The 24,429-nt window shown below is 31.5% G+C and overlaps 1 protein-coding gene across 6 annotated transcripts in view; it reads left to right on the plus strand.

The window, feature by feature from the left end:
* EPHA7 (EPH receptor A7) overlaps positions 1-24,021 on the plus strand; it is a 158,549-nt gene extending 134,528 nt beyond the window's left edge. For 2 of the 6 annotated variants that reach the window (XM_039853316.1, XM_039853318.1), the window contains exons 8-17: positions 1,393-1,501; positions 2,061-2,116; positions 6,423-6,548; positions 7,405-7,590; positions 8,177-8,238; positions 9,001-9,210; positions 9,924-10,073; positions 17,389-17,582; positions 18,572-18,727; positions 20,514-24,021. In XM_039853316.1, coding sequence (XP_039709250.1) covers positions 1,393-1,501; positions 2,061-2,116; positions 6,423-6,548; positions 7,405-7,590; positions 8,177-8,238; positions 9,001-9,210; positions 9,924-10,073; positions 17,389-17,582; positions 18,572-18,727; positions 20,514-20,628 — 1,364 coding nt within the window. In that variant the 3' untranslated portion in view covers positions 20,629-24,021. Of the gene's footprint in view, positions 1-1,392; positions 1,502-2,060; positions 2,117-5,120; positions 5,949-6,422; positions 6,549-7,404; positions 7,591-8,176; positions 8,239-9,000; positions 9,211-9,923; positions 10,074-17,388; positions 17,583-18,571; positions 18,732-20,513 lie in introns of those variants that run through there. The other 4 variants (XM_039853317.1, XM_039853319.1, XM_039853320.1 and 1 more) reach the window with 3 other exon arrangements.
* Positions 24,022-24,429: the final 408 nt, after the last annotated feature.

Here is a 24,429-nt window from a genome sequence, read left to right on the forward strand (position 1 = left end):
AACCAAACAAAAATACTTGAAGTAATCTCTATTGAAAAAGAATAGACTGTAGTTCAAAAATAAAGTGTTTCTTTTTTTTTCTCATTTAGTTCCCTTGGGAAGTAAATCAGCGAGTGAATTAGGGAATGTGTCTAATACCTATGTTCAGAAACTATCTATTACTCCAGAGCCATTTTTATCATTTTTCAATACAAAAGCTGTGTATAGTTAGCATAGGTATACAAAATTAAGAGATGAATTGTCAAAAGGAGGACATAGAAACTAAAGGAAGGCCAATCAAAAAAAAAAAAAATTTATACTTCCTATCGTGTCAAGGCATACTCTACCTACATATAATTTACTGCTCTGGAGACCCAGTCCCTTGCCACCAGCAAGAAGGAGTAGTATTTTCCATCCTGCCATAAATTAAACATTATAGCCATTAATTGTTTCAGAAATAAGCAAACTGGATTAGTTTGACATTATATATTATATGATATTTGCAGCTGAATGATTTATGGGAATATACAGTTTCATTGCTTTACATTTCTTTGACTATTTTATGAGGTCAGTACTGGTTTGAAAATATAATACTCTGGGGAAAATAAGACAATTGCAAATTACAATGTAAGTAAAGCTTCACTAATTTGGAAAAATGAAAGTGGGAAGGCCATGTGACTTGATGAAGAATTGGAATTAGAGGCTGCTTTAAAGTACATGTAAACATATACTGTTCCCAAAGAGAGTCTCAGAAAGGTCCAGCCAGGCTTACCTTAACGAACATAGAAGAATCACTTAGCGTTATACAGGAAGTATCTACAATTAGATAGTGCGGGATTTTTTTTTTTTAAGTACTTAAAGAAAGTTTGCTCTTTTATAAATAACTTACCTCCTCTGTAACTCTTATATGTGTGTATTGCATACTTTGAACTCTTATATGTATATATTGCATACTTTGTCAAATTAATACAAGTAGTTCTACTCTTTTTCCTGAATTATGGTATATTATAAATTCATATGATTTACTATGATCACATGATTTTTATTTTATATTCATCATATGAAAGATAAAGCATTTAAAGTGCTTTGAAAAATACACAGAACATGTATTTTGATTCTTTTTTACATAACAGAAAAATAGAAACAGGGATCAAATACTTTGCTAAGGAAAAAATAGGGATTTAATAGTAATTGTAGATTAATGATCTCTATCTCTTAATTCATAACTAAGTTTCCAGCAATTAAGCAGGGGCTAGCTAAGGCATTTTGTAGGTATCTTTATATTACAATATAATGCATTTATTTAAAATTAGAGGTGAATTCAATAGCGTAGGTAGATCTTGTTGATAAGATTTTGTTTAACCTTTCAAGTTCTTGCATGGTATTGAGTGTTTCTGTTTCATCTGTTTACAGCTACAGCTGTCTCCAGTGAACAGAATCCAGTTATTATAATTGCTGTGGTTGCAGTAGCAGGGACCATCATTCTGGTTTTCATGGTCTTTGGCTTCATTATTGGAAGAAGGTAAAACACAAATTTCTTCTAATCTCTATCTAACACAAAATGTATTGATTTTTCAGAATTATGTTAGCTCATTACTTATTGTTTAGTGTACTAGAAGAGTAAATGCAAACATTGATATGAAACCTTAAAGGGTAATAAATTTTTATTTTCCCATGGTCAATGAGTTTAATCATTGCCTGGTTTGAGAGAATAAATATTGTAATTTCTGTTGGGTGAATTTATTCTTTTAGTTAATAGTTTATAGAAACTGTTTAAAATCTGTTGTTGTTCCTATTGTTGTTTTTCAGAAAAAGTATAAGCAAATATTTACTCATTGATAAATCTAAATGTATGAAATATGTTTCTTCTACATTGTTTCATACAAATACTTTATATTCAGTGCCTTTTTAATCTTATGAATTGCTGTGTTACTAAATGAGTTTATAACTATGGACAGGAATTTTTTTTTCTGTTTATAACACTAACTAGCATGTTTTGAAATAATTAAAGTATGTTATACAAAATTTTAAATACCTAAAGTAAGATCATCGATTTTATCACAAATTTCATTTTTTTCCAGACACTGTGGTTATAGCAAAGCTGACCAAGAAGGAGATGAAGAACTTTACTTTCATTGTAAGTGTTTGGCTTTTCTTTATTATATGTACCCCAATTAATACAGAAACCTGGTTGTTAGTATTAACATGAATAAATTCCTAATACATCATGTTTGAAATTATATGAGCTCAAAGTATTGCTTTAAAGCATTTGACCAGATATTTAGAATGCAAGTCATATGATATGAATTTTTAAAAAATATATTCCAAAATGTAACCTCATAAAGAATTTTAATATAACTGTAAGATATTAAGGTGCTTTGATGTCACAATTTTTCCTTTAGCAAACTTTGCTCAGATGTTTTCTACTATTCTAATAATAACCCATTAAATGTTGCATGGCCCGTGTTTTAGCTAAGAATTCATTTCAAATTAGAAGCATAAGCCCTTTTTTCCCACCCAATGAGTGATGCTACCTTGAAAGGCTAAGCTGAGGAGCCTCTTTTTTTTTTTTTCAGCTACAATGCATTGTCTATCACTGATAGATATTTCCCCAGACATATGAAGTATAATAATAGGATTTAATCCTCCAATGTTTCCCTGTGGATTTGGGTTACCTGATTTTTAAAAGTTCACTTTGGAAATCATATTCAGAGGAGACCTTAGGGAACCAAAGAAAATAGATGTCCATCTGCATTAATCTTATTCTTGTTCAGTGTATATGGCAAGTAAAAAAATGAGAGCCATATAAGCAAATGTTATCATTTTATGCATCCAAAGTAACCTGACAATCAAATGATTTTAATTCTGATAATTAGTGATGTTCTTATCAAAACCTGTTATTTCTATTTTTAATCTGTAAAAATATTAAGAACAATTTTATTTATTATTTTTCTTAGTAATTGTAATCTTTACTAAAATTTTTCATGGATAAATTTCCTTATTGAAATAAGAATTATACCTATTATTGTGTTATTTCTCAAATTATTATGTCAGTATCTAAGAAGATATTACCATGTACTCATCCTAAAGTCATTATATAACATCAATCAAGAAAATGTATCATTTAAAGACACAAATTGTGAATGCTAGTATTATCATTCCCGAGTTTCTTCAATGTGTTTCTGTTTGTTGAACCAACAGTTACCTTGACTTGTTTTCAAAACAGAAGTGGCTTTAGATTATATATATCCAAATTGATTATGAAACGCTATAAATTCCAACCACTGAAGGCAGGAAGGGTATGTGGGATACTATAATTTAAAGTAAAGGCATGACCAGAGGTGGCTTTATGATGAAGTCTCAGCTTCAGGGCCCCTCTCTTTCATAGACCCCTTTTAAGTTCCCTGGGAGAGCCCTAGCAATTTTGTGTATATAATCTTTTTTTTTCTTTTTAATAAGAGAGTATCTCAAATTGTAGAAGGTTCAAGCCTCATAAAACTTAAATTTCCCCCTGATTCTGAATGAATATATGTGATGCTGCCACCTCTCTTGTGGGATTATTTGATATGCTCCCAATGTTGATGCTTCCTTTTGCTAATCTAGCAGTCTTGTGCCGAGCCTCAGTAATTAGAGTGTCAAAGGTAGTTTATAGCTAGAGGATGCACAGAGAAAGCGGAGGTTACTTTTTTTTCTTCCAAGACATGAGAGAATATTTTTAACACTTCCGCAGACAGGAAGAAGAGGATCAAAACTTGAATGCCTAAATTTTTAAGTGTCTATAAAAGAGTAAGAAAACACTATAGTTCCTGGAATCCCTGATTCTACCCATATGTAAATAATTTGGTGGCAGAATCATTTAATATTGCCTTAATCAGTATGTCACTTTGCTTTTCTCTACTGAGTGTATCCTAGACATCCCAAAATTATCAAATCTGTTTTAGGTTATTTGGTTTTAACTTGCAGGTTAACTCACAAGGTAAATTGAAACATGGCTTCTCTAAAACTTGTTATATAGCCTTGCTTAATTGTCATCACTCGGTTTTAATATTTTTATTCTATTCACTTTTTTACATTTGACATTCAGTCAGTAATTCTAAAAAATAGCACTACATGTTTTACTTGCTAACATGGACAAGATAAGCTTGATAAAGTTTTCATCTTTAGAGCAAAATATCAAAGGTGATTTTAAGATATTTAACATTCATGAGAAATGGTAAACGAACTACAAAAACACAGAAAAGCTCACTCTTAAATTGAGATAAGCAACAGACCAGAATATTCAGAAATTATGTAAATATTTTTCTTATTTTAAACATTCATTTTTAAATGAATAATGAAAAAAATAAAGTGGGACATATTCTGTCCTAGTAAATTCTTGATGTTTTTGAATCACCGTTTTTACAAGGATATCTTTTCTTGTCATTTGATAAGAACCACACATTTTATTTGATTTTATAACTGTATCTAAAATATGTAAAGTATAATACTATGGTCACCAGCTATTTACAAGTTAGTGCCCTTTTATTCCTTTAGTATACAGACAATTTTCTTAGGTGCTAAGACACCAGATTGGATTTTTACAGAAACGTGAAAGCAACCATTTAACTGGCTTTTAGAGCACTGAATTTAATAGAATGTCCAGTCATTTGTATCAGGCCCTCAACTCACCATGGCCCCAAGTGCTACATTTAAAGATATAAACACAATGGAGGAGTTTAGTGAAGCAATTCCAATTTACATTTTGTTTCCTCCTACCATTTCTTCTAACAATGTCTTTGAATCTGAGCTGGGCAGTATTTCATGTTTTTATGCCAAAATTGCTCTGGCCTGTCAAAATGTTTTATGACAGTTTGAATAAAGAACCATCAGAGACCCCATTTGAGATGCAGAAGGTTACCTCCACTCTGGCTCCCTTATCACAAAACAAAACCAATAAAAAATAAAAAACAGTGAAGGAAAGAAAGAGAATAAAAAGGGAGAAGATGGCTCATTCTCCATCTGCCTGCCAATCTAGGAGGTTAACCTATTGTTTTCTTCCCTTCTCTCTTTTTCTCTTCCCTTCCTCTTCCCTGTACTCCTTCTTCTCTCTTTTCTCCTTCTGTCCCCTCTCTCTTTTCTTGTGTTTTTTTCCCCATGTTCAGCTCTAGTAACAAATGAGCATCTGTCAGTTTTATAAACTGCAACAATAATTGTTTAAGACAATCAATTTTGGATAAACAACTACAGCAGAATAAATCAAGATTTTTAAATCCCATTTTCCTTTATACATTCTGCTTCTTTTTGTTTGTTATGTATTTATTTTTTAAATATAATTTAATTTAATGTGATGACATAAGCACAGTTAGGCTGCAATGTAATACTTGAAGAAATATATTGTTCTCCAAATAGTAAGATTTGATGAAAGATTGTTCAGTGGCTTTGTTAAAAACAATAAAGTTTTTTGAGGATATAGTGTAATTCTTTTCATTGCATTAATATAACCAAATATATGCCTATCTATCTTATCTTTGTCTTTAACCAAATGATTAGATTTGGAATACATTATTGTAACAATTTGATTTAAACAATATAGCATTATCTGTTACCTGCATGCTTCTGGGTGCATTTTAAGAAGATTTTAACTTTTGCAACTTTTAAGCTGATTCTATGTTGTTTGAATTTTGACTACCTTTTCTGAGGCATATTGGCTACCTCCTTCCAGAGCCTTATAATCGAAAGTTCATATAAACCATTCTTCTTTCAAATTGCTGTCATATATGGTAAGCAGATCCCAGGAATATTGTAACTTTTCTAACTTTACTCTGCACTTTGTACCTCTGGCCTCTATTGCCCTTCAAGGTAGAGATGAAATTGTGTCTTTAGTAGATTTCTCTCCGAATCTGTGATAGTGGCCCTCACATCTTGTATTAATTTTATGTATATGTCAACAATGGTTGGTCTTTTAAAAAATAAATCAAAAGAATAAGTAAGATGTCTAAATGTTTTTAATATTGCTGTCAGTGTAGTAGGCTACCTGTATATGAAATGTCTTCTTTTCCCAGTGTATTAACTTGATTGATTGACTGACTGATAGATTTACAAATGTGTTTCCAAGACCATTATAAACCTCAATATGGCTTGAACTATGCCATGATAACAGTGAATTTAATTAAACCTCTAGTCTGATAAGTTATGTCAGAGAATTCTGGTGATGTCTTTTGTTGATTTACTGGAAAAGCAATTCAGTTAGTAACCTATGAGCTGGATCCTATGTTACCTATAGAAGCTTGCAGATAATACCTATACGCCAGCAGACTGAAGTAGTCTGTTAAAACTGCTGTGAATCAGGTGATGTGGAAGCAAGTTCACTGTTCCAAGGAGCACTCTCCATAATGAAATTCCTGGGCTGACTGCACAATAAGTGCTTTGCTTCATCACAGTCATGCTTTCTTACATCATTACAGTTAAATTTCCAGGCACCAAAACCTACATTGACCCTGAAACCTATGAGGACCCAAATAGAGCTGTCCATCAATTCGCCAAGGAGCTAGATGCCTCCTGTATTAAAATTGAGCGTGTGATTGGTGCAGGTAAGGCTGTTGTAGCTTCCTTGTTCAGCTGTTCCATTTAGCCAAGATCGAAAGTCATACATCATAATGACAGGCAAATAATTATACCTCAAGTATAGAACTTTTGCATTTACCTGAACTGTTGGAAGCAATGAGGCTGTACTTGTTTATGAAATCTTAAGAAAAAAAGTGAAAAAGAAGCATGTGGCACAGAGAATCTGTATATCTTTTGTCTTCTGCTGGATTTTTAAGAAACTGTACTATCATAAGATATTAAGTTCTGGCCTGTTGTTCAAGAAATGACCTAGTATTTTAAAAATTAGAATGTTCCTAAATTTTGCTGGAACACAATTCTTCTCACTTGACTTACCATCTTTTTGCCAAGCTTCAATTTCTATATTTTTTCATGTATTTTGTAGGCATTAGTTAGCCATTGTACTATTTAATTTCATATGGAAAATTGATACGTATGAATTACTTAAAAGAAATATTAGTTTCTAGGTATTCAATATGTAGTCCCATGATAATTTTACATTTTTGGGTCCAAGTTCCTTTACTCTAGCAGTCATAGTACATACGAATTCCAGACTCTTAAATCTTTAAGAAATATTTGCTCTTTAAACCATAAAAGCAATAACAATGTTTACAATTTGCTGATGTGTCCTTACGCTTAAGTAGACAGGTATGTTATACAGCATAACTCAGAAACAAATCTAAATTTTGTTTCTGAGTTTTTGTTAGTCCAGTTTAAATATAGTAGCTTGTATAACAGATAGTTTAGAAAAGTTTTAAAATGTTTTAAAGAATTATTTGCATTTAATTTGAGAAGAGAAATATTTCTGAAATTAAAATATATCTGCCTGTTCTATTACTTCAGGAGAATTTGGAGAAGTCTGCAGTGGTCGTTTGAAACTTCCAGGGAAAAGAGATGTTGCAGTAGCCATAAAAACCCTGAAAGTTGGTTACACAGAAAAACAAAGGAGAGACTTTTTATGTGAAGCAAGCATCATGGGGCAGTTTGACCACCCAAATGTTGTCCATTTGGAAGGGGTTGTTACAAGAGGTAGATATTGATTATATCTTTAATTTATCAAGTGGACTATCAGAAATTAGTGTTATTTCATACATAGTTTAAAAATCAAATTATGAACATATTCCATATTCTAAATGAATGTTTTTTCTTGGTATTAACTTACTAAACTATTATTTTAGATCATAACCTTAGAGGAAAAAAATCAAAATAAATAAATGCAGGATCAGAATTACAGAATAAATCTGATAGCTAGATAAAGAGGCTAATACTTTCATTTAGCTTCAAGAGCCATAAGTGATAGTTTAGTATTTATATTTAATAGAAAATGTCATTTTCTCTGAGTTTTGTTCACAAAACAGGAATCAGAAGAACACACTGACTTGGACTTGTATTGTTTAATTTTATGAATCATGAATCTGTTCCAGATAGACATTTAATGACTGACCTTCGCAGCAGCACTAGAAACATTCGAAACACGCACAGCTCACCATTCAGTATTTCAAAAAAGCACCAAGTGTCTTATCTGGGATGAGAAAGAGAATAATCCTGAAGTTGAGGTTGCAATTTCTGAAGCAACACTTTTATTTTCTTATGTATATGTATTTATTAATTTTAGGGAAACCAGTCATGATTGTAATAGAATTCATGGAAAATGGAGCCCTAGATGCATTTCTCAGGGTAAGTAACAAAATTATTCTCTCATTCTAAATATCCTCTACATGCTACCATATAATTTTCTAAACTCTTTTTGCAGTGTAAAATATGAATATTTTGTAACTCAGAGCAATCTGTGGGTTAAAAATGGGTTAGAAATATATAGCGGCCAGTCTAGTTGCAAAGAGTTTTCAGTCCCATTTGCTAGTACATCTATTTTAGAGAATCTTTGTTGTAAATAATATTCCAACCAATAGCAAAACAAAGAAAAGTGTAAAATGGAAACAAAGTCACAGACAATATAATCATTTTTCTACTTCTTAGTTTCTCTTCATCTTTAATCAAAAAAAACTCCCCTTTCTTTTTTTACCATTTGGAGAAAAATATTTAATATATGTGTCTTCATCCCTGTATATGTTTTTAGATATTTATATAATTTTTAGCAAGTGAGAAAAACAGCTGTCAGGGATAATATTTTCAGATACTTTGTTTTGTATCTCTGACCTAAATATTAACATATACTTTGGATTTGCATAATCTGAAACTATTATTAATTAATATTAATAACATCAATATAAATGATTGCTAAAACTATTTTATATTATTCGACTATCAGTTAAAAGAACACCTGTTGTGTTTTTCACAAATGTCAGTATAATAAAGAAAATTAATTAATGATTTTTCTTATAAAACAGTAATTGACTAGTGTGCAGACATTTTTCATGGTGATTTATTATTTCCTTTCGAAGTATAGTTAACTGGACTTTTATTTTTGCCTTCCTCTAGAAACACGATGGGCAATTTACAGTCATTCAGTTAGTAGGAATGCTGAGAGGAATTGCTGCTGGAATGAGATATTTGGCCGATATGGGATATGTTCACAGGGACCTTGCAGCTCGCAATATTCTTGTCAACAGCAATCTTGTTTGTAAAGTGTCAGATTTTGGCCTTTCCCGGGTTATAGAGGATGATCCAGAAGCTGTCTATACAACAACTGTAAGAAAAAGTCTATTACCGCATCTCTTCACATTCCTGAGATTTTTCCTACCAAGAAAGCAGGGCTTAGTAACACAAAACTAACTGGAAAAAGGAGGCAAATTGATCTCAGCTTTTTGTTGTCATTTTGTTTTTCTTTTGGAAGAATCATTGTTGCTTTTACAGTGTACTATAGGAAAAGGGGAGAAATGATGATAAGTATGACAACGTGCTTATCTTATATTAGAATGTTCATATAAATAATATTTAGTTACATGTAACATCTAGTTAGTAGCACTCATAATTGTAGCAGAAAACTATAACCCCATTTTAAATGAAAATTTTAAAAGAATATTAACTATCCTAACTCTTATAACTTTTGTGATATTAAGTAAAAGGAAAACATATGAAGGTTTATTTAAGTCCTCCATATTTTATTTCATTTTAGTAATTATTTTGCCTAATTTGTCATTGTCTTTTGACTAGACTCTTACCCTAAGACCACAGAAGGCCAATTAAGTTGATTTGCCTTGAAAATGAAATTTTGTAATGATTTTTTAAGAAACAGATTCATAACTTTACATACACTTAGAGAGAGATTCAAGATGGATGGGCCTGATACTGTTGAATTGCCAACCGGATGTACAAATGTCTAACGGCACCTTTATGGTTTTGCTATAAATGACTTATAAGTCATTATACATATTTAAAATGTCAATTTCTTTTTATAACAGGGTGGGAAAATTCCAGTAAGGTGGACAGCACCTGAAGCCATCCAATACCGGAAATTCACATCAGCCAGTGATGTGTGGAGCTATGGAATAGTCATGTGGGAAGTTATGTCTTATGGAGAACGACCTTATTGGGACATGTCAAATCAAGATGTAGGTGTTACACTATTTAAAGGAAAAGGATATAATACAGTGATATTCATTATTTTGGGAACATGTAGGTAATGGCTCATAGAAAGAAACTTATGTAGAATTATAAAAAATACGATTGCTGAGTTTTCACAATTATTAACAAATTACCATGATAATTAGCATAAATTAGGAGTTAAATTAATTTAATTTTGGTTTTCATTTTGAAGAATTGCTTTTTTTTTTATTTAAATTCTCTGGATATACTAGAAGCCTACAAAGAATATTTCCCCCTTAAAAAAGATAATGATGCTGTGCTTGCACAGCTCTATTGCAAAAGTTACATGAGTAAAATAATCATTTGTAGAAAGGAGGAGAGGGAAGGTTGTGGTTGTGTTTATTGTGTCTTTGAAGCTTATTTTGAAAATCTGTTCAAATGATCTATTGTAGATTGATTTAATTAAATTTTAATTTTTATGAGACAATCTAGATTTTATGATCAATTTCAGTTAAGTATTTCATAGTGACATTTTAGATTTAATCACAATGGAAGTATCTTTGGAAATTCATTAAAAAAATAGTACTCATTAACTATCCTGTTACATATTAAGACATTAAAAATGCTGTCATTCTTTGATAGAATAAGCTGATGGCAGTTATTGCGGTCTACATCTCATACAGAGAGACCATTTATAAAACAATATAGGATAAGTGAAAGTGATTTTTGATTATATTAGGTTGAATTTTATGAAGTTGACATTTTTGTAGGTTAGAAACTTCCAATACTGCCAGATTCATATAGTTCAACTTACTACAATGTAAGTGAAATTTAGGTAAAAGTAAAGCAAGTGTAAATCCAGGAAGGTAGCCTGGATTTGAAATAGAAATCTGAAGAAGACCTTGGTTCACAGCTGATGAGAAAATTCTCCAAATAACACATTGGAAAGTTCAAAAGCAAAAGCTTAGCGAGGTGTGTGGAGACCAACCAAATAGACTCACTTTCTTATAAAAGAGATGCAAACATTACATTAGGAATAATTCAAAACGAAGATTAGTTTGGAACAAATTGATGAAAGGCCCTTTTGCAGGAGTTTGGAAATGTTACAAATGCATATTCTTGAAGAGTAGAGCAAAAAATAGGTAGTGCTCGAGAAAAGTCTATATTACCATTTAGTAGAAGGATATGACTAGCAAACTAGATTAGTCGATTCTGTAAACATGGGCAGCAAGAGAGGCTGACTAAAGTTAAACTTGTATTATTTTTCAAAAGATTATGAACATTGTTATATTAAACCAGCGTCTTTGTTTTTGATTTTAGAATTTTCCATATAAAGTTCCAATGTTCTTAAAACTTATGAATAGTTATTTTTAGACAACTAAAGTCAGGTCAGACTGTTGGTAAAGTTATTTTCAGTACATTTTCCTACAAATTTCTGCATTAACTAAAATGTTTACAGCTTTAGAAGGGGAAGCTTTTAAATCATTTAAATCTTTTAGTATTTTAAATCAAGGGATAACATGAAACAAACTTATTTATTTTTAGTTTTGATTATGTTTTTTCAAAGATAAAAGTATAAATGATGAGTGCGTTTGGCAGAGGCAAAGTTGTTAACATTTGACAGGTCTCAGTGTCAGAATTTCATGGACTGTCAAAATGAGGGCAAACAAATCCTTGGGGCAGAGAAAGAGAAATATTTACATTCCCTAGACACTGGTAGAGTTTCATTTCTTTTGACACCTTCCTTCTGTACTAGATTCAAACATAAAGGGAATAACAGGAATATAAGATGACTTAAATTCAAAGTTCACTTAACTTCTAAAAATAAATTATAGAAATGGTTAAAAAGAAAAAAAATATCTTAAATTTTAAATATAAAATTTCCTAAATATTGTTCCTTTGTTTTTCTTGAAAATGAAATATCATAAATAATTAGTATATCAAGAATTAATAAATATTTTTATTGATCAAATGAAATTATGTCTACAATGAAGTTCAGTTCTGACCTATAACATTTAGGACTATCTTTCTTGTTTCTTTTAAATTTTGAAGGTCTAAATTATTAAATTCAGATATGTTTATATAATAATGAAATTACCTACACAGTTCAGTTTTTGTAGTGAAATTGATATTAATATTCCTCTTATAGGGTAACATTTATTATTTTATACTTATATCATTGAAGTGCTATTTGAGCAATTATATGTTTAATTTTCAATATGCAAATGAAAAAACTAGATAATTTAAAATAATTAATACTATTGCAGTAAAAAATTTCCTAGATAAAAATTTTACTTAGAGTCTCTGGTAGGAGTACGTGGAGTGACTTGAGATCTCTGAACCCCTGATGCATATGGAAATCTTGTGTATATGTGAAAATAATGTGTTTTTCTGAGAAATTTGTTTTTATCAGATTCTCAGAGATATCAATTTTTTAATTATTCTAGATTAATTTATTAAGTGAATCAGTTCACTTTATAGTGTTTAAATTTAGTTGTTAAGAATTTGTCAGGAATTTTAGAGAGCCCACAAATTTCAAATGCCTTGGATTTTAAAAGACTGAACAAAGGGAGGATTCTGTGATCACCCTGAAGAAATACAAAAGGAGTATTGTAGAAGTCAGGGAGGTAGATAGCTGCCAGGAGGCTTTAGTTGCTCTCCAGAAAGAGCAGTGAACAAGAAAAACTTGGGAAGAGGTAACATGCATATATATGATGATACCCAGGCTCAAACAGGTTGTCACTTAACACTTGAATGAATGTTCATTGTATTTTTATGTACTTACAACTTTTCTAGAATTCTCACTGCAGTGGAAGCAGTTAGAATCTAGATATTCTCCATTTAAAACCAAGAGTGAGCTTTCCAAATTTCCAATTTTTATTCCCTAAAAATCTGCAGATATTTAGCCCTTTCCGTAATGGCCTTTCAGAGGAAAATCGTTATATATGTAAAATGAAGCAAATATAATAAATATTAAGAAATTGAAAATACTGATATTTAGCATTCACGACAGCTGTCTTTTAATTGAATTTATATCTTAATTAGTTCGAATAAAATTTTACACTTAAATTTTGAAATTTTGAAATTCTTCATGAAGCACTTGTAGAGACATTTTCTTAAAACCATTCTAATTACACTAGTAATGTAAGACTGTGGAAACCCTTATAGTCCCTCTTGAAAGGCTTACCATAAATAAATGGTTTTAGAGCTCTGCCTAAAAAAAAAGGAAGAGATCCTTCATTACATATATTGTTTTTTCTATGTATAATACTCAATAAAGTTATTTCTTCTCACTTTAAATTAGGCCAGTAAATTGTTTATTTTACTAGTAGATAGTCATAAGGATAATAAAAAAAATAACACTTCCATAAAAATATGAGACATAAAGATAAAATTCTTAAAGTTTTCCATTAAAAGACATTTAAGAGCTTTGAAAATATGATACACTGTAACTAAATTTATTTTTGGCTAAATTGTGAGACGAAAAGTCACTTTTTTAAAGTCACCACTAATTTATGTCTTTGTATTTTTTTATATTAATACAGAAACAAAATTGTAATTTTTTTGTAAAACTTTGCCATAATCCTGTTAAGTGGGGTCCAGAATATTTAATTGTATAAAATGTGAGTTATGTTGTGTGAGGTTAATGAAATAAAAATGGTGTGAGCAGAGAGCAGAAGCCAAGCATGTTATATCTGATTTTGACTTATTCCAGGACTGTTATCATGGGATCATTTTATAATCCTTTTACTCCTAATAGCAATGGTCATACTATAATAATACTGAAACACTTGTCTGCAAGCAACTTTTGTTTTTATTTCTAAATATTTTTTTTTGCAGTACATACCAAAAAAGTTCTCCCTGTTATATCTCAGGATTTTTTTATAAACTGTGTATACCCTAGTCACTTCCTATTTTTCTGGGAACTATCCAGAGTTAGAAATTGCTTATGTTTTCTTTTTCTTTGACTTGTGTTATACTGCTAACACTACAGCTGGACAGGCAAAACCAAGGTATTTCTGGTAATTTCAGAAAAAGACGTTTTAAATAAATTACATGAGTAATTAATTGCATAATGCTCTAAGAAGTGTAGGTTCAGCCTTCTCAACTGTGTGCTTTATTGTTTCCAAGAATGTGTAACAATTTGCAGAAAGTACTTCTTATTTTCCCAACTGGAAATCTAATGCAGCTAACCAAATTAAAAACACAGAGCCTCTAGGTTCAGTTTGTTCTCAGATCATCCCTGTTGTTGGTTTATCATCAAAAGGTATGTATACCTTGGATTATGCCAAACTGTGCTCCGTAGAGGCCTGTTTCTCAGCCAGTATCTCTAGTATTTCTCTAGGTAGGAGCATGATAGTGGGACTTTAGGGTACCAAAATCGATTCCCAATCCAGAGCATCTCTTATTTTAAATGTTATACATTGCTGCTTCTCCTTTAAAAATGTGCAAACCACTGTACCTTTGAGAGCTAGAAGTTTCATTTTGCGTTGAGATAAATGTTGTTTCTCTGCTGTAATAACAGGAATCGTGAAATTCCTATAACACGATAAGACATCTATAGAGATGTAGTAACTCTTTTATTACTGTTAGGAGTCATTTAATGGTTCTGTACTGTGTTCATTGGCACAGAGGCTTAAGAATATGTTGTGTTCAAAACTTAAGAATCCTATGGGAGCTGCTGACAAGTATATAAGGAAGATCATGATAAAATGTACGTTTACATTTTAAAAGATTATTCAGAGGGAATAAAGGGAAAGCTCACTCTACCTGCATTGTTTCTTTCGGGACATCGGAAGACAAACTACTACTAGCAGGGAAATCGTTTAGGAAGTGGTGGAAAATAATGAGGTCTGAACTAATGTTATGAGGCTAGGGATGGAGTCCTGTCAAATCAGAAAAATACTACGTATGTTCAAATATAAGCAACCTCAAAATATAAGGAAAGCCACTCCTTTCCCGTTCAAAAAATGCCCCCAATTGTTTATTATTTAATCATTTTGAGTGCATAAAGTTTTAGAAATTTTTAATTTACTTATTAACAACGTGAACCACTATTTAAATAACTGAACCCAGCTTTCCAAAGTACATTCTTTTTACTTTTATCCAAGTTTTTTAACATATAGCACTTTTGAATCCAAGTATAGTTGCTGTCACTGGAATGTTGTACAAAGCCACATGAAATTCTTTGCATTTAAAAGGTTTTTGTTTTTTTTTTAAATTTAATTCCTCCTATAGTAATATGTTTATGATCTGTGTAGAGTTACCATTTGCATATGTTTGCTTGTGTGATGTAAAGCTTTTTAAGGGATATTTTAGAGGAATGTTTATAAGATATCCAGTATTTGTAGTTATAGAAGCATAAACAGGAAAATTTTTAAATTCCGTCATTAACTTCATTAGCTTTCAATACCAAAGCTGATCAAGGTCACTTAAGTCTAAGGTGTTTACCCCTTAATTGTTATTCAAAATAAAGTACTTAAGGAAACACTCAGGCTATGAGACTTTATAAAAACTTTAACTGTGGGATAATGAGTATATCACTGCAGGAATATAAAAATATGAAAAAAATATTTCTGATATTTGAGCATATATTGTGTTTAGGAAGTAGCATCATCAAAGCGGTGACTAATTGGCTATGCATATGAGTACATAGGAGAAAGAGTCTAGAACTGCTCTCATGTCGGCTTTTTGGCTGAGATGACTGGAAGTTCCATTGATTGAAATAGTAAAAGGTTTGGGTGAAGATAATAAATTCAATTTTAAATAGATGGAGTATAAGATGCCTATGGAAAATCCAGATGAAACTGTCTAGTAAACTAATGTATAGGACATAATGATCAGGGGAGAACTGGGACTGAGGATGTTATACTTAATAGCAATACTTCTCAAAAATTGCTATTATGAAGTTAATCTATGCACCTTTTGAACTTTATCAGTTTGCATATATAGATTTTTCTTAAATGAAAGTGAACTATTTTTTTCTTACACTGAGTATTTTCTGTAAAAATTGTTGATGCCAGCTACTTTATTCATTACATCCTATAACCTTTTACATTTTAATGTGCTATTCTTGAATGTCAACAAGCATCTTAAGGATATGTTTCCCTACAAATAGTGTTTATCAACATTTCTTAAAGCTAGCTTATTATCTGCCTACTCTTGGCCTTATTTTCTTCAAAAACTCAAGATTACCTCTTTTTTTTTTCAGTCATTTTTTCTTACATTTCTACTATATTATGTCAGTAGCAAAGGATTTGTTAATCCCCCTTGAATATTATAATGTTTTGCAAATCTTTCCTATTTGTATTGTTTGCCTTCCTATTATTTTCCTTATGCTGCTCAGATTTAAAACAATTTCTGATTTTTAAGATCTGCTTTTTTTTCCTTTTCATATAAATAAAAAAAAAAAAGTCCAAATAAGTAACTTTTAAACTTTCTGATTGCCACGTACAAATGTTTATGGAGACCTATTTTTCATTAACATCCAAAGTTTGATATAAATAGAATCTTAGACTGTTATTAGAAATAAATAGGCAGTGATGTACTAATGAAATTTTGCCAGCACTCTGAGCGGGGAAAGCCCTGATTTGTAACCTTTCCCAATTTCCTGGTGTAACATTCTTCCCTTCTCCTCCCTGAAGGCTGATTTCAGTCTGCCAGAGTGAGGTCAATAAACTTGGAGTTGCAAAGTGATTCCATCACCTTCAAGAACCAGTACAAATTGGCTCCAGCACACCACTGTACTTGTAATACTATATACTTCATAAGCATATTAGCTTCATATTATTTAAAATAATAGTGTGCTTGGTAATATTTTCTGTCATAGTACTTTCACATATTTTGATATCTTGTTTAAAAGTATCATTTAAACTCTACAAAAAGTGAAACTTTTGTGGGGGCTCAATTCTGGGCCCCCACAAAACTGACAGCTGACAGCTGACAGCTTCAACTGACAGCTTCCTCTTATAACTTGAAGAATTCATAAATTTATAGACTACATACACAGCTATATGCAAGTAAAATCATTCCATATCATAGTCCCTTTTGAAAACCTCTGGGATGACATTAAAAAAAATTTCCATCTATTGCACCTTGAGTGAGCTTAATTGCTGCTCCCTATTGCTGAGTTAACTAAGAAATGTCATCATATCCTGCACTTCATGCACCCCATAACAACATGCTTAATATTCATGGACGTCTTGGGGAAAAAAAAAAAAGTCTTTTGCAAAGCAGTGTGCTTCACTTTTATCAGGATAAATAACTTTGCCTACTGGGCAATTCATTTAATTATAGTTGAACCTTAGTTGGTAATATTTTTAATGTCCCTTTGGCTGTTAGGTTATAAAAGCAATAGAAGAAGGTTATCGTTTACCGGCACCCATGGACTGCCCTGCTGGTCTGCACCAGCTGATGCTGGATTGTTGGCAAAAAGAACGCGCCGAAAGACCAAAGTTCGAACAAATAGTTGGAATTCTAGACAAAATGATTCGAAACCCAAATAGTCTGAAAACACCCCTGGGAACTTGTAGTAGGTAAGAAATACCTAAGTCTTCACATGAACCATCTATCTCCTCAGCCCCACCCCAATGGCAAATTGACATTTGTGTTAAATTATAAATTCATATTAAATATATTGTGTTTACAGAAGTTTTTATTTTTTTTTTCTTTTCAGCTGGCTTACCTTAATTGAATTAGTGTTTTAAGTGACCTATTATTATTGCTTTTTTCTTTTTTTAAAAGTTTTGATAGATATCGCTGGCTGTTATTTAGAAAACTTTCTAAACTGGAATTTTGTGGTTAGCGTTTCACATTTTCAAATTATCATATGGGTTTTTATTACTATTGCTCTAGTTTTTTGCATATTATCTTATTGTTTTGGTACAAGTTATTTAGCAAAATGACTCTGTGAAGTTAACATTTGTAAAAGTAATTCAATACATGATTAAACACTTATACTGGTTAAAAAGTGTAAGAAACACTCCATTCAGTCCTTGCGCTTGGCTTGCTCCATTGAAATGCATATTAGTAGTTATTCAGCTTCAGCTGCCAGGTAAACCTGATGCTGTGGTCTGTACTGGTAGTCAGTTAGGCCCTAGTGGAGATGTATGAACTCAAGATACTAGCAAGGGTACCAGCAGTTCAGTGGATGCATATATTCTCAGTAGCACCCTCATAGTCTGAACGAGTTAGTCCACAGCCAGATGTACTTCCTTTACTCCCAGTTACTTTTAGAGAAACAACTGAACATATATTTAATGATTACAAATACTGTCAGGTGTACTTTTAAAAATACATGGGAGACACAATCTGGTGGTCATCAAACCTAAATAATGTAAATTTTGGAGTCTGTAGTTATTGGGCAGCTTTTAAGCATTAGATTTTGTTAGCATATCTGTTTATTTGTTATTATAACATCGATTATAATATATAATTTTATTTTCTATACCTTTATTTTTGTATGGGACAAGACATTCTTTAGTAGCTCATGAAAAAATTGTTTTTCTATTTCATTCTTATCTAGGCCAATCAGCCCTCTTTTGGATCAAAACACTCTTGACTTCACTACCTTTTGTTCTGTTGGAGAATGGCTACAAGCTATTAAAATGGAAAGATATAAAGATAACTTCACAGCAGCTGGCTACAACTCCCTTGAATCAGTGGCCAGAATGACTATTGAGTAAGCTTAAACTTTTAAATTATATTTAAGAATGTATTAGGTACAATCCAAGCTTTATACATTAAGTAATTTCCATATATTAAAGAGGTATGAACTACAAAACCAGGGAGAAAAGCATCTCTTTAATCGGTGCCTACTATGTGCCAGGTATAATGCTAAATAGACCTTTGAACATACAGTATCTTTTTTAACCCTCACAGCAACCATTTTATTAAGTTGATACACACAGCAAGCCTTAGGCTCAGAGAATTTAAATATTTTCCCCAAACTGACTCAACTAGTTAAGTGGTAGCTAATTTGTCTCCATAGCCGGTGTTCTAAACACCACCCAATGAGACTTCCTTTTTTTATTAACCACTGTATCATTTAGTCGCCTATTCCCTGGGAAACTTTCTTCATTGCAAAGGAGGATTTCTTTCACCATGTTTGTATCAGACATTAAAAATCTCAGTTTCAAACCCAGTACCAAAATACATTATGACATTCAATATGATTACTTTCTTTCCAAGGAGGTCAAAGGGAGCTTAATTTAATTCACTGTAACTAACAGTTTAGTTTCACTTACCTTTTGGAAAGTGTATGATTGATTAATTCAAGTTTTTTGTTTTTTGGTTTTTTTTAACCTTAAGAACTGCCTGATAAAAACAGCTTTTGAAATTGCTGTGAACTGGAAGTAAAAAGAGATAATTTTTTTCTTTCTGCCTTCATCACTCTTTTTGTGGTCCTAGGAAATCCATTTAATATCTCCGAACTTCAGCTTCCCCAACTGTGACATATCTTTTACAGGCGATGCAGTTCCTTTCAGTAATGTGTTTGAAAATGGAAATTATCAAGGTTGTATTAGTGGGGTCCTATTTACATGCTGTTGGGAGAAGGGTTTCACATTTTCAGATGAGATGAAGACCAGCAATCAGACATTGCTTCCTGGCAAATCAGGAAATGGCATGTACATGAATCTAAGCATACGAATGCTATCATGTCTAGCTTTATGCTAGTCACCATGTGTGTGGAACTGGCATAATTATGCCTCTCTCTCCAAAGCAATCTACTCCCCTGCAAGACTGTCTCTCAAAGTCTTATTAGACCAATGCTATGAAATAGGACACAGCACTGTATTATTGCTATATTTTAGATGCTTGTAAATGCCTAAGCTCATTATTTCTGGCTATTAGGAAAGGCAAAAGTATGTACACAGATTCAGTTAGCTTCTGTCAGATTTAAACTATTTAAAAATAGGTATTACATTCTTTAAAAACTATTTCTTGTCTAAAATGTTGTCAAATGACTAAACTGAATTGAAGTAAATATATAGCCAATAATATGCTTAGAATTACCACATAATTATTAAACTCAGTTTTATGATCATTGATGATTCTTGATGTACTAGAGCCCAGAAGTATTTCCATTCATACTATATCCTATTTTAACAATTAAAAATTTTAAACTTCACTTACGTTCGAGAATACAACGTTTTGAATAACATTTTTTAATCTTACCTTAAATTAATTATAAGACTTTGATGATTTCTTATAAAATTTCACATTAGCTGAAATATAACTTATCTTGGCAAATCAAGAGCCTGAGCAATAAAGTTTTCACAAAGGAGAATGTTGATGCAGTTTGCCAATCTGACCCATTGCAGGAATATGATCATAATACCCAAGGACATGAAGATAAGATCTATTGCCTCAGATACACTGATTAATTAAAGAGTTGACGACAGTTTAGTACCAAATAAATTCTTGGTAAAGTAACTAATAAAAAATGTGTTCGTTTTTTTTTTCAGGGATGTGATGAGTTTAGGGATCACACTGGTTGGCCATCAAAAGAAAATCATGAGCAGCATTCAGACTATGAGAGCACAAATGTTACATTTACATGGAACTGGCATCCAAGTGTGATAAGCATTTCTCCCTTATGAGGGAGATTATGTACTGCGAGAGAACAGTACTGGCCTTCAGTATATGCGTAGAATGCTGCTAGAAGACAAATGATGTCCTGGGTCCTTCCTACAGTGAAGAAAAGATTTAAGAAGCACCTATAGACTTGAACTCCTAAGTGCCACCAGAATATATAAAAAGGGAATTTAGGATCCACCACTGGTGGCCAGGAAAACAACAGTGACAATAAACAAAGTACTACCTGAAAAACATCCAAACACCTTGAGCTCTCTAACCTCCTTTTTATCTTATAGACTTTTTAAAATGTACATAAAGAATTTAAGAAAGAATATATTTGTCAAATAAAATCATGATCTTATTGTTAAAATCAATGAAATATTTTCCTTAAATATGTGATTACAGACTATTCCTTTTTAAAGTCATTTGTGTTTATTCTTCATAAGGACTTTGTTTTAGAAAGTTGTTTATAGCTTTGGACCTTTTTAGTGTTAATCTATGATACATTACTACACTGGGTAATTTTGAAAGAATTTCAAAGTAAAAGAAAACATAGCATGATTGAAGATATTTCTCTCAGAACATTGGTATCCTTTTGTGCCATTTTATTTTGTTTAATCAGTGCTGTTTTGATATTGTTTGCTAATTGGCAGGTAGTCAAGAAAATGCAAGTTGCCAAGAGCTCTGATATTTTTTTAAAAGAATTTTTTTTTTTTTGTAAAGAGCAGACGACACACTATCTTTTCAATGAAAAAAGCAATAATGATCCATGAATACTATAAGGCACTTTTAACAGATTGTTTATAGAGTGATTTTACTAGATAGAATTTACTTAAAAAAAATTCAAATTGTAGATTTATGACTATAAAGTAAAATATGAGGCACTTCATCTAAAGGATGTTGGTGAAGGCAAATCTCTGAAAGCAAAAACTATCCAGTGTTATCTAAAATTTAGTCTGAGCACATCAAGATTTTTTCAATATCGTGACATTAGGAAATTTAGGACAAATAGTTGACATATATTTTATATCTTGTTTGGTTTAATGCAGTCCAAACACAAAAGGAAAGAATTAAGTTTTATATTAGAACTCTGAAGCATGATAAAAGGGGCAGTTCACAATTTTCACCTTTCAAAAACAAATTTACTGCACAAGATATCACTGGTGCAGTTAAAAAAAAAAGTTTTTTATTTGTGAACGCTGATATGAGAAACGTAGTGGAAGAATACTTTTTACCACGTAAGGAAGAGGTGAAGGATCTGATTTTTTTAAAGCTTTATTTATTATACCATACTATTTGATTACGTGTTAGAATTTCACAAGCAATAATTAAATGTGTCTTTATAGCTATTTCAGGAATGTATACATATTGTGAATACTGCTCTCAAAAGTTATGAAAATCATGAACTACCCCCAGAATTGAACTGTTGTACTTCCAAAGAAAATTGGGCTGTTTATAATGATTTTAATAGAGAAAGATCCCAGGGATCGGTCACAATTGGTCTTGTTTGATAATGTGGGCATCCACGAACAAACAAATATCAGAAACAAAATCTGTAAATGTTCCTTTGTAAAACTTGTAAATTTTATTTATACTGTCTTGTTTTGTACACACATTTCTCTGTAGTGGGCTCTGAATACATTGAAAATGCACTATATTTTTCTATTTTACTTGCAGAGCATCACAAAAGAACAGGTATTTTCAGTGCTACATAATGTGTTTTCCCACATTTAGGACCAAAGATGGTAATAGAAAAACGCAAATGGATTGCTTCCCAAACCCCTCCCCACCCTTTTTTTTTTCTTTTAAATCACTGTACAGTGTTATTTGATATTTTAATTTATTTTTTTGATTGACTAGAAAATCATTTTAATTTCGCTAAAATGTTTTTTGTCCCTAAGGAAAAATAATCTGTAAAATAATTTTAATTAGCATAATATAGTCACCTAGACACTTCCATTTGTAATCTTTGTAATAGACTGTAAATATATTTTTGGAACTATAACACAATGTGCTTGAGGGTTATTTTTCAGTGTCTGCAGTGTATACAAGTGTTTATACTAAGTACAGCACTTTACAATTCTAATCAGTAGCATTGGCCTTTGTGAGAATGAGTGAAAGAGTTTGAGTGAGTGATCTTAATTCCGTTTGGATTCTAGACTCACTAATAATGAAGTTCTTTTCTTGTTCATAGCTTAAGGTGCTTATTTTTTCTATTAAAAATTAAATTAACAAAAAGCCATTTTAGAAATAGAAGACATAGTATGGTACATGCAACCGGTGTCTTTCCTGCTTTTTCTAGCACTAGATTTATAGTTGAGTAGTCTTTCTTGAGTAGAAGGGCAGAATAAAAGTTTTTTGTTTTTTTTTTCAAAAATAACTTTTTTCTTCAGCAATATACCTCATCTGCCTTAAATTTTTTACAGCTCTTTACAGGGAAAGGGAATAAGGGATGGGAAAGACACACAGCACAATAGGAAGTGAATAATGACATCGCTCTCATTTATAGATTTCTTTTCCCAATCAATATTATGATTTTGAAATACATGTATGTGAAACATATTCAGAGAAAAAGAATGAACATTGTAATGCTGATTGTAATACTCTCTTCTAGAAAGAGATGAAAAGGTATAACAATAAGAATGTACAACTTGCACCTTGAAATCTTTTTTTGATAAATTAGTGCTCAGGGGAGGAAAGAGAGAAAGCAAACATCAAAAATAGAATTCAAAAATTATAAAAATGCAAAAGGAAATGGCCTCCTTGCTTTAATAGAGCCACCTTTTTTAGAATGCTGTCTTCACACTTGACTCGTGTTTTGCATTCAATACTGAAATAAAAGTAATTTTTGTTACATCTGAATCTAACATTTTCTTAGCAATTGATCTGGGTCTTATTTACTAAAACTGGTGGTTTATGCTTGTCAGAGCACTATTAGTTGAATCATATTGTATACTTATGTAATCTACATTAGCTAGTACTATTTAGGACTATATTTTAATTGCTCCTCTTATCCGTGTTTTTAAGACAGTTAAAATGGTGTAATTCACCTCTCTTTTTTATTTAGGTAATGCTGATATTCTCCCTTTTGTTTCCTGAGTAGCCTGGAACTGTGCTACTCACAGATGTGCATGTTCAAATAAATTACTGATGTGTATTTTTTTGCTATATGTGGAGAAATCATGGGGAACTTGGGGCGAGATGTGCTTTTTGTTGATTGAATTTGTCCCTCTTTGCCTAAGAATTACTACAGGGGTCATCCTTTTATAAGGACAAACTGCTTTTGAACAGTGTCTTTAATGTATCAAGCACAAATAACTTTCTTCAACACGAATCATAAGTCTCTTTTTACCAGCTTAAAATAATAAACGAGTCTATTAGACAATGTAAAGAAAATCCTGTCTCCAGTCATTGGCGGATTCCTCTATGTCCTTTATTCATTCTTTATTTCCTTACACAATATTATGAAGGGAAATATTTAGAGTAACGGTTTTACTGACATATCTCAGTGGACCTATCAGAATACAAAGAAAATTAATAACTTTTGCTTTCATCCCCATCCTCTTGCATACTGACTTGAATCCACTCTAATTATTACAGAATAATAATTGAATGTCTTCAAAGAGTCATACTGTCAAAACATTTGAGTTAAAACCTCTTTTTGTTGTTATTCCTTTTTGAAACTACAACTACAAGGTCCTAACAAGAATATTTGCATGGGAAAAGAAATACTTTGTCACTGGACCCTGAAAAATATTCATTTGAACAAGTTGAAGAGTTTTGCATTTAAGATGCTGCAAAATC

This window comes from Pteropus medius, unplaced genomic scaffold (assembly GCF_902729225.1).
Source record: "Pteropus medius unplaced genomic scaffold, Ma_sr-lr_union100, whole genome shotgun sequence".
In the NCBI taxonomy this organism is placed as follows: Eukaryota; Metazoa; Chordata; class Mammalia; order Chiroptera; family Pteropodidae; genus Pteropus; species Pteropus medius.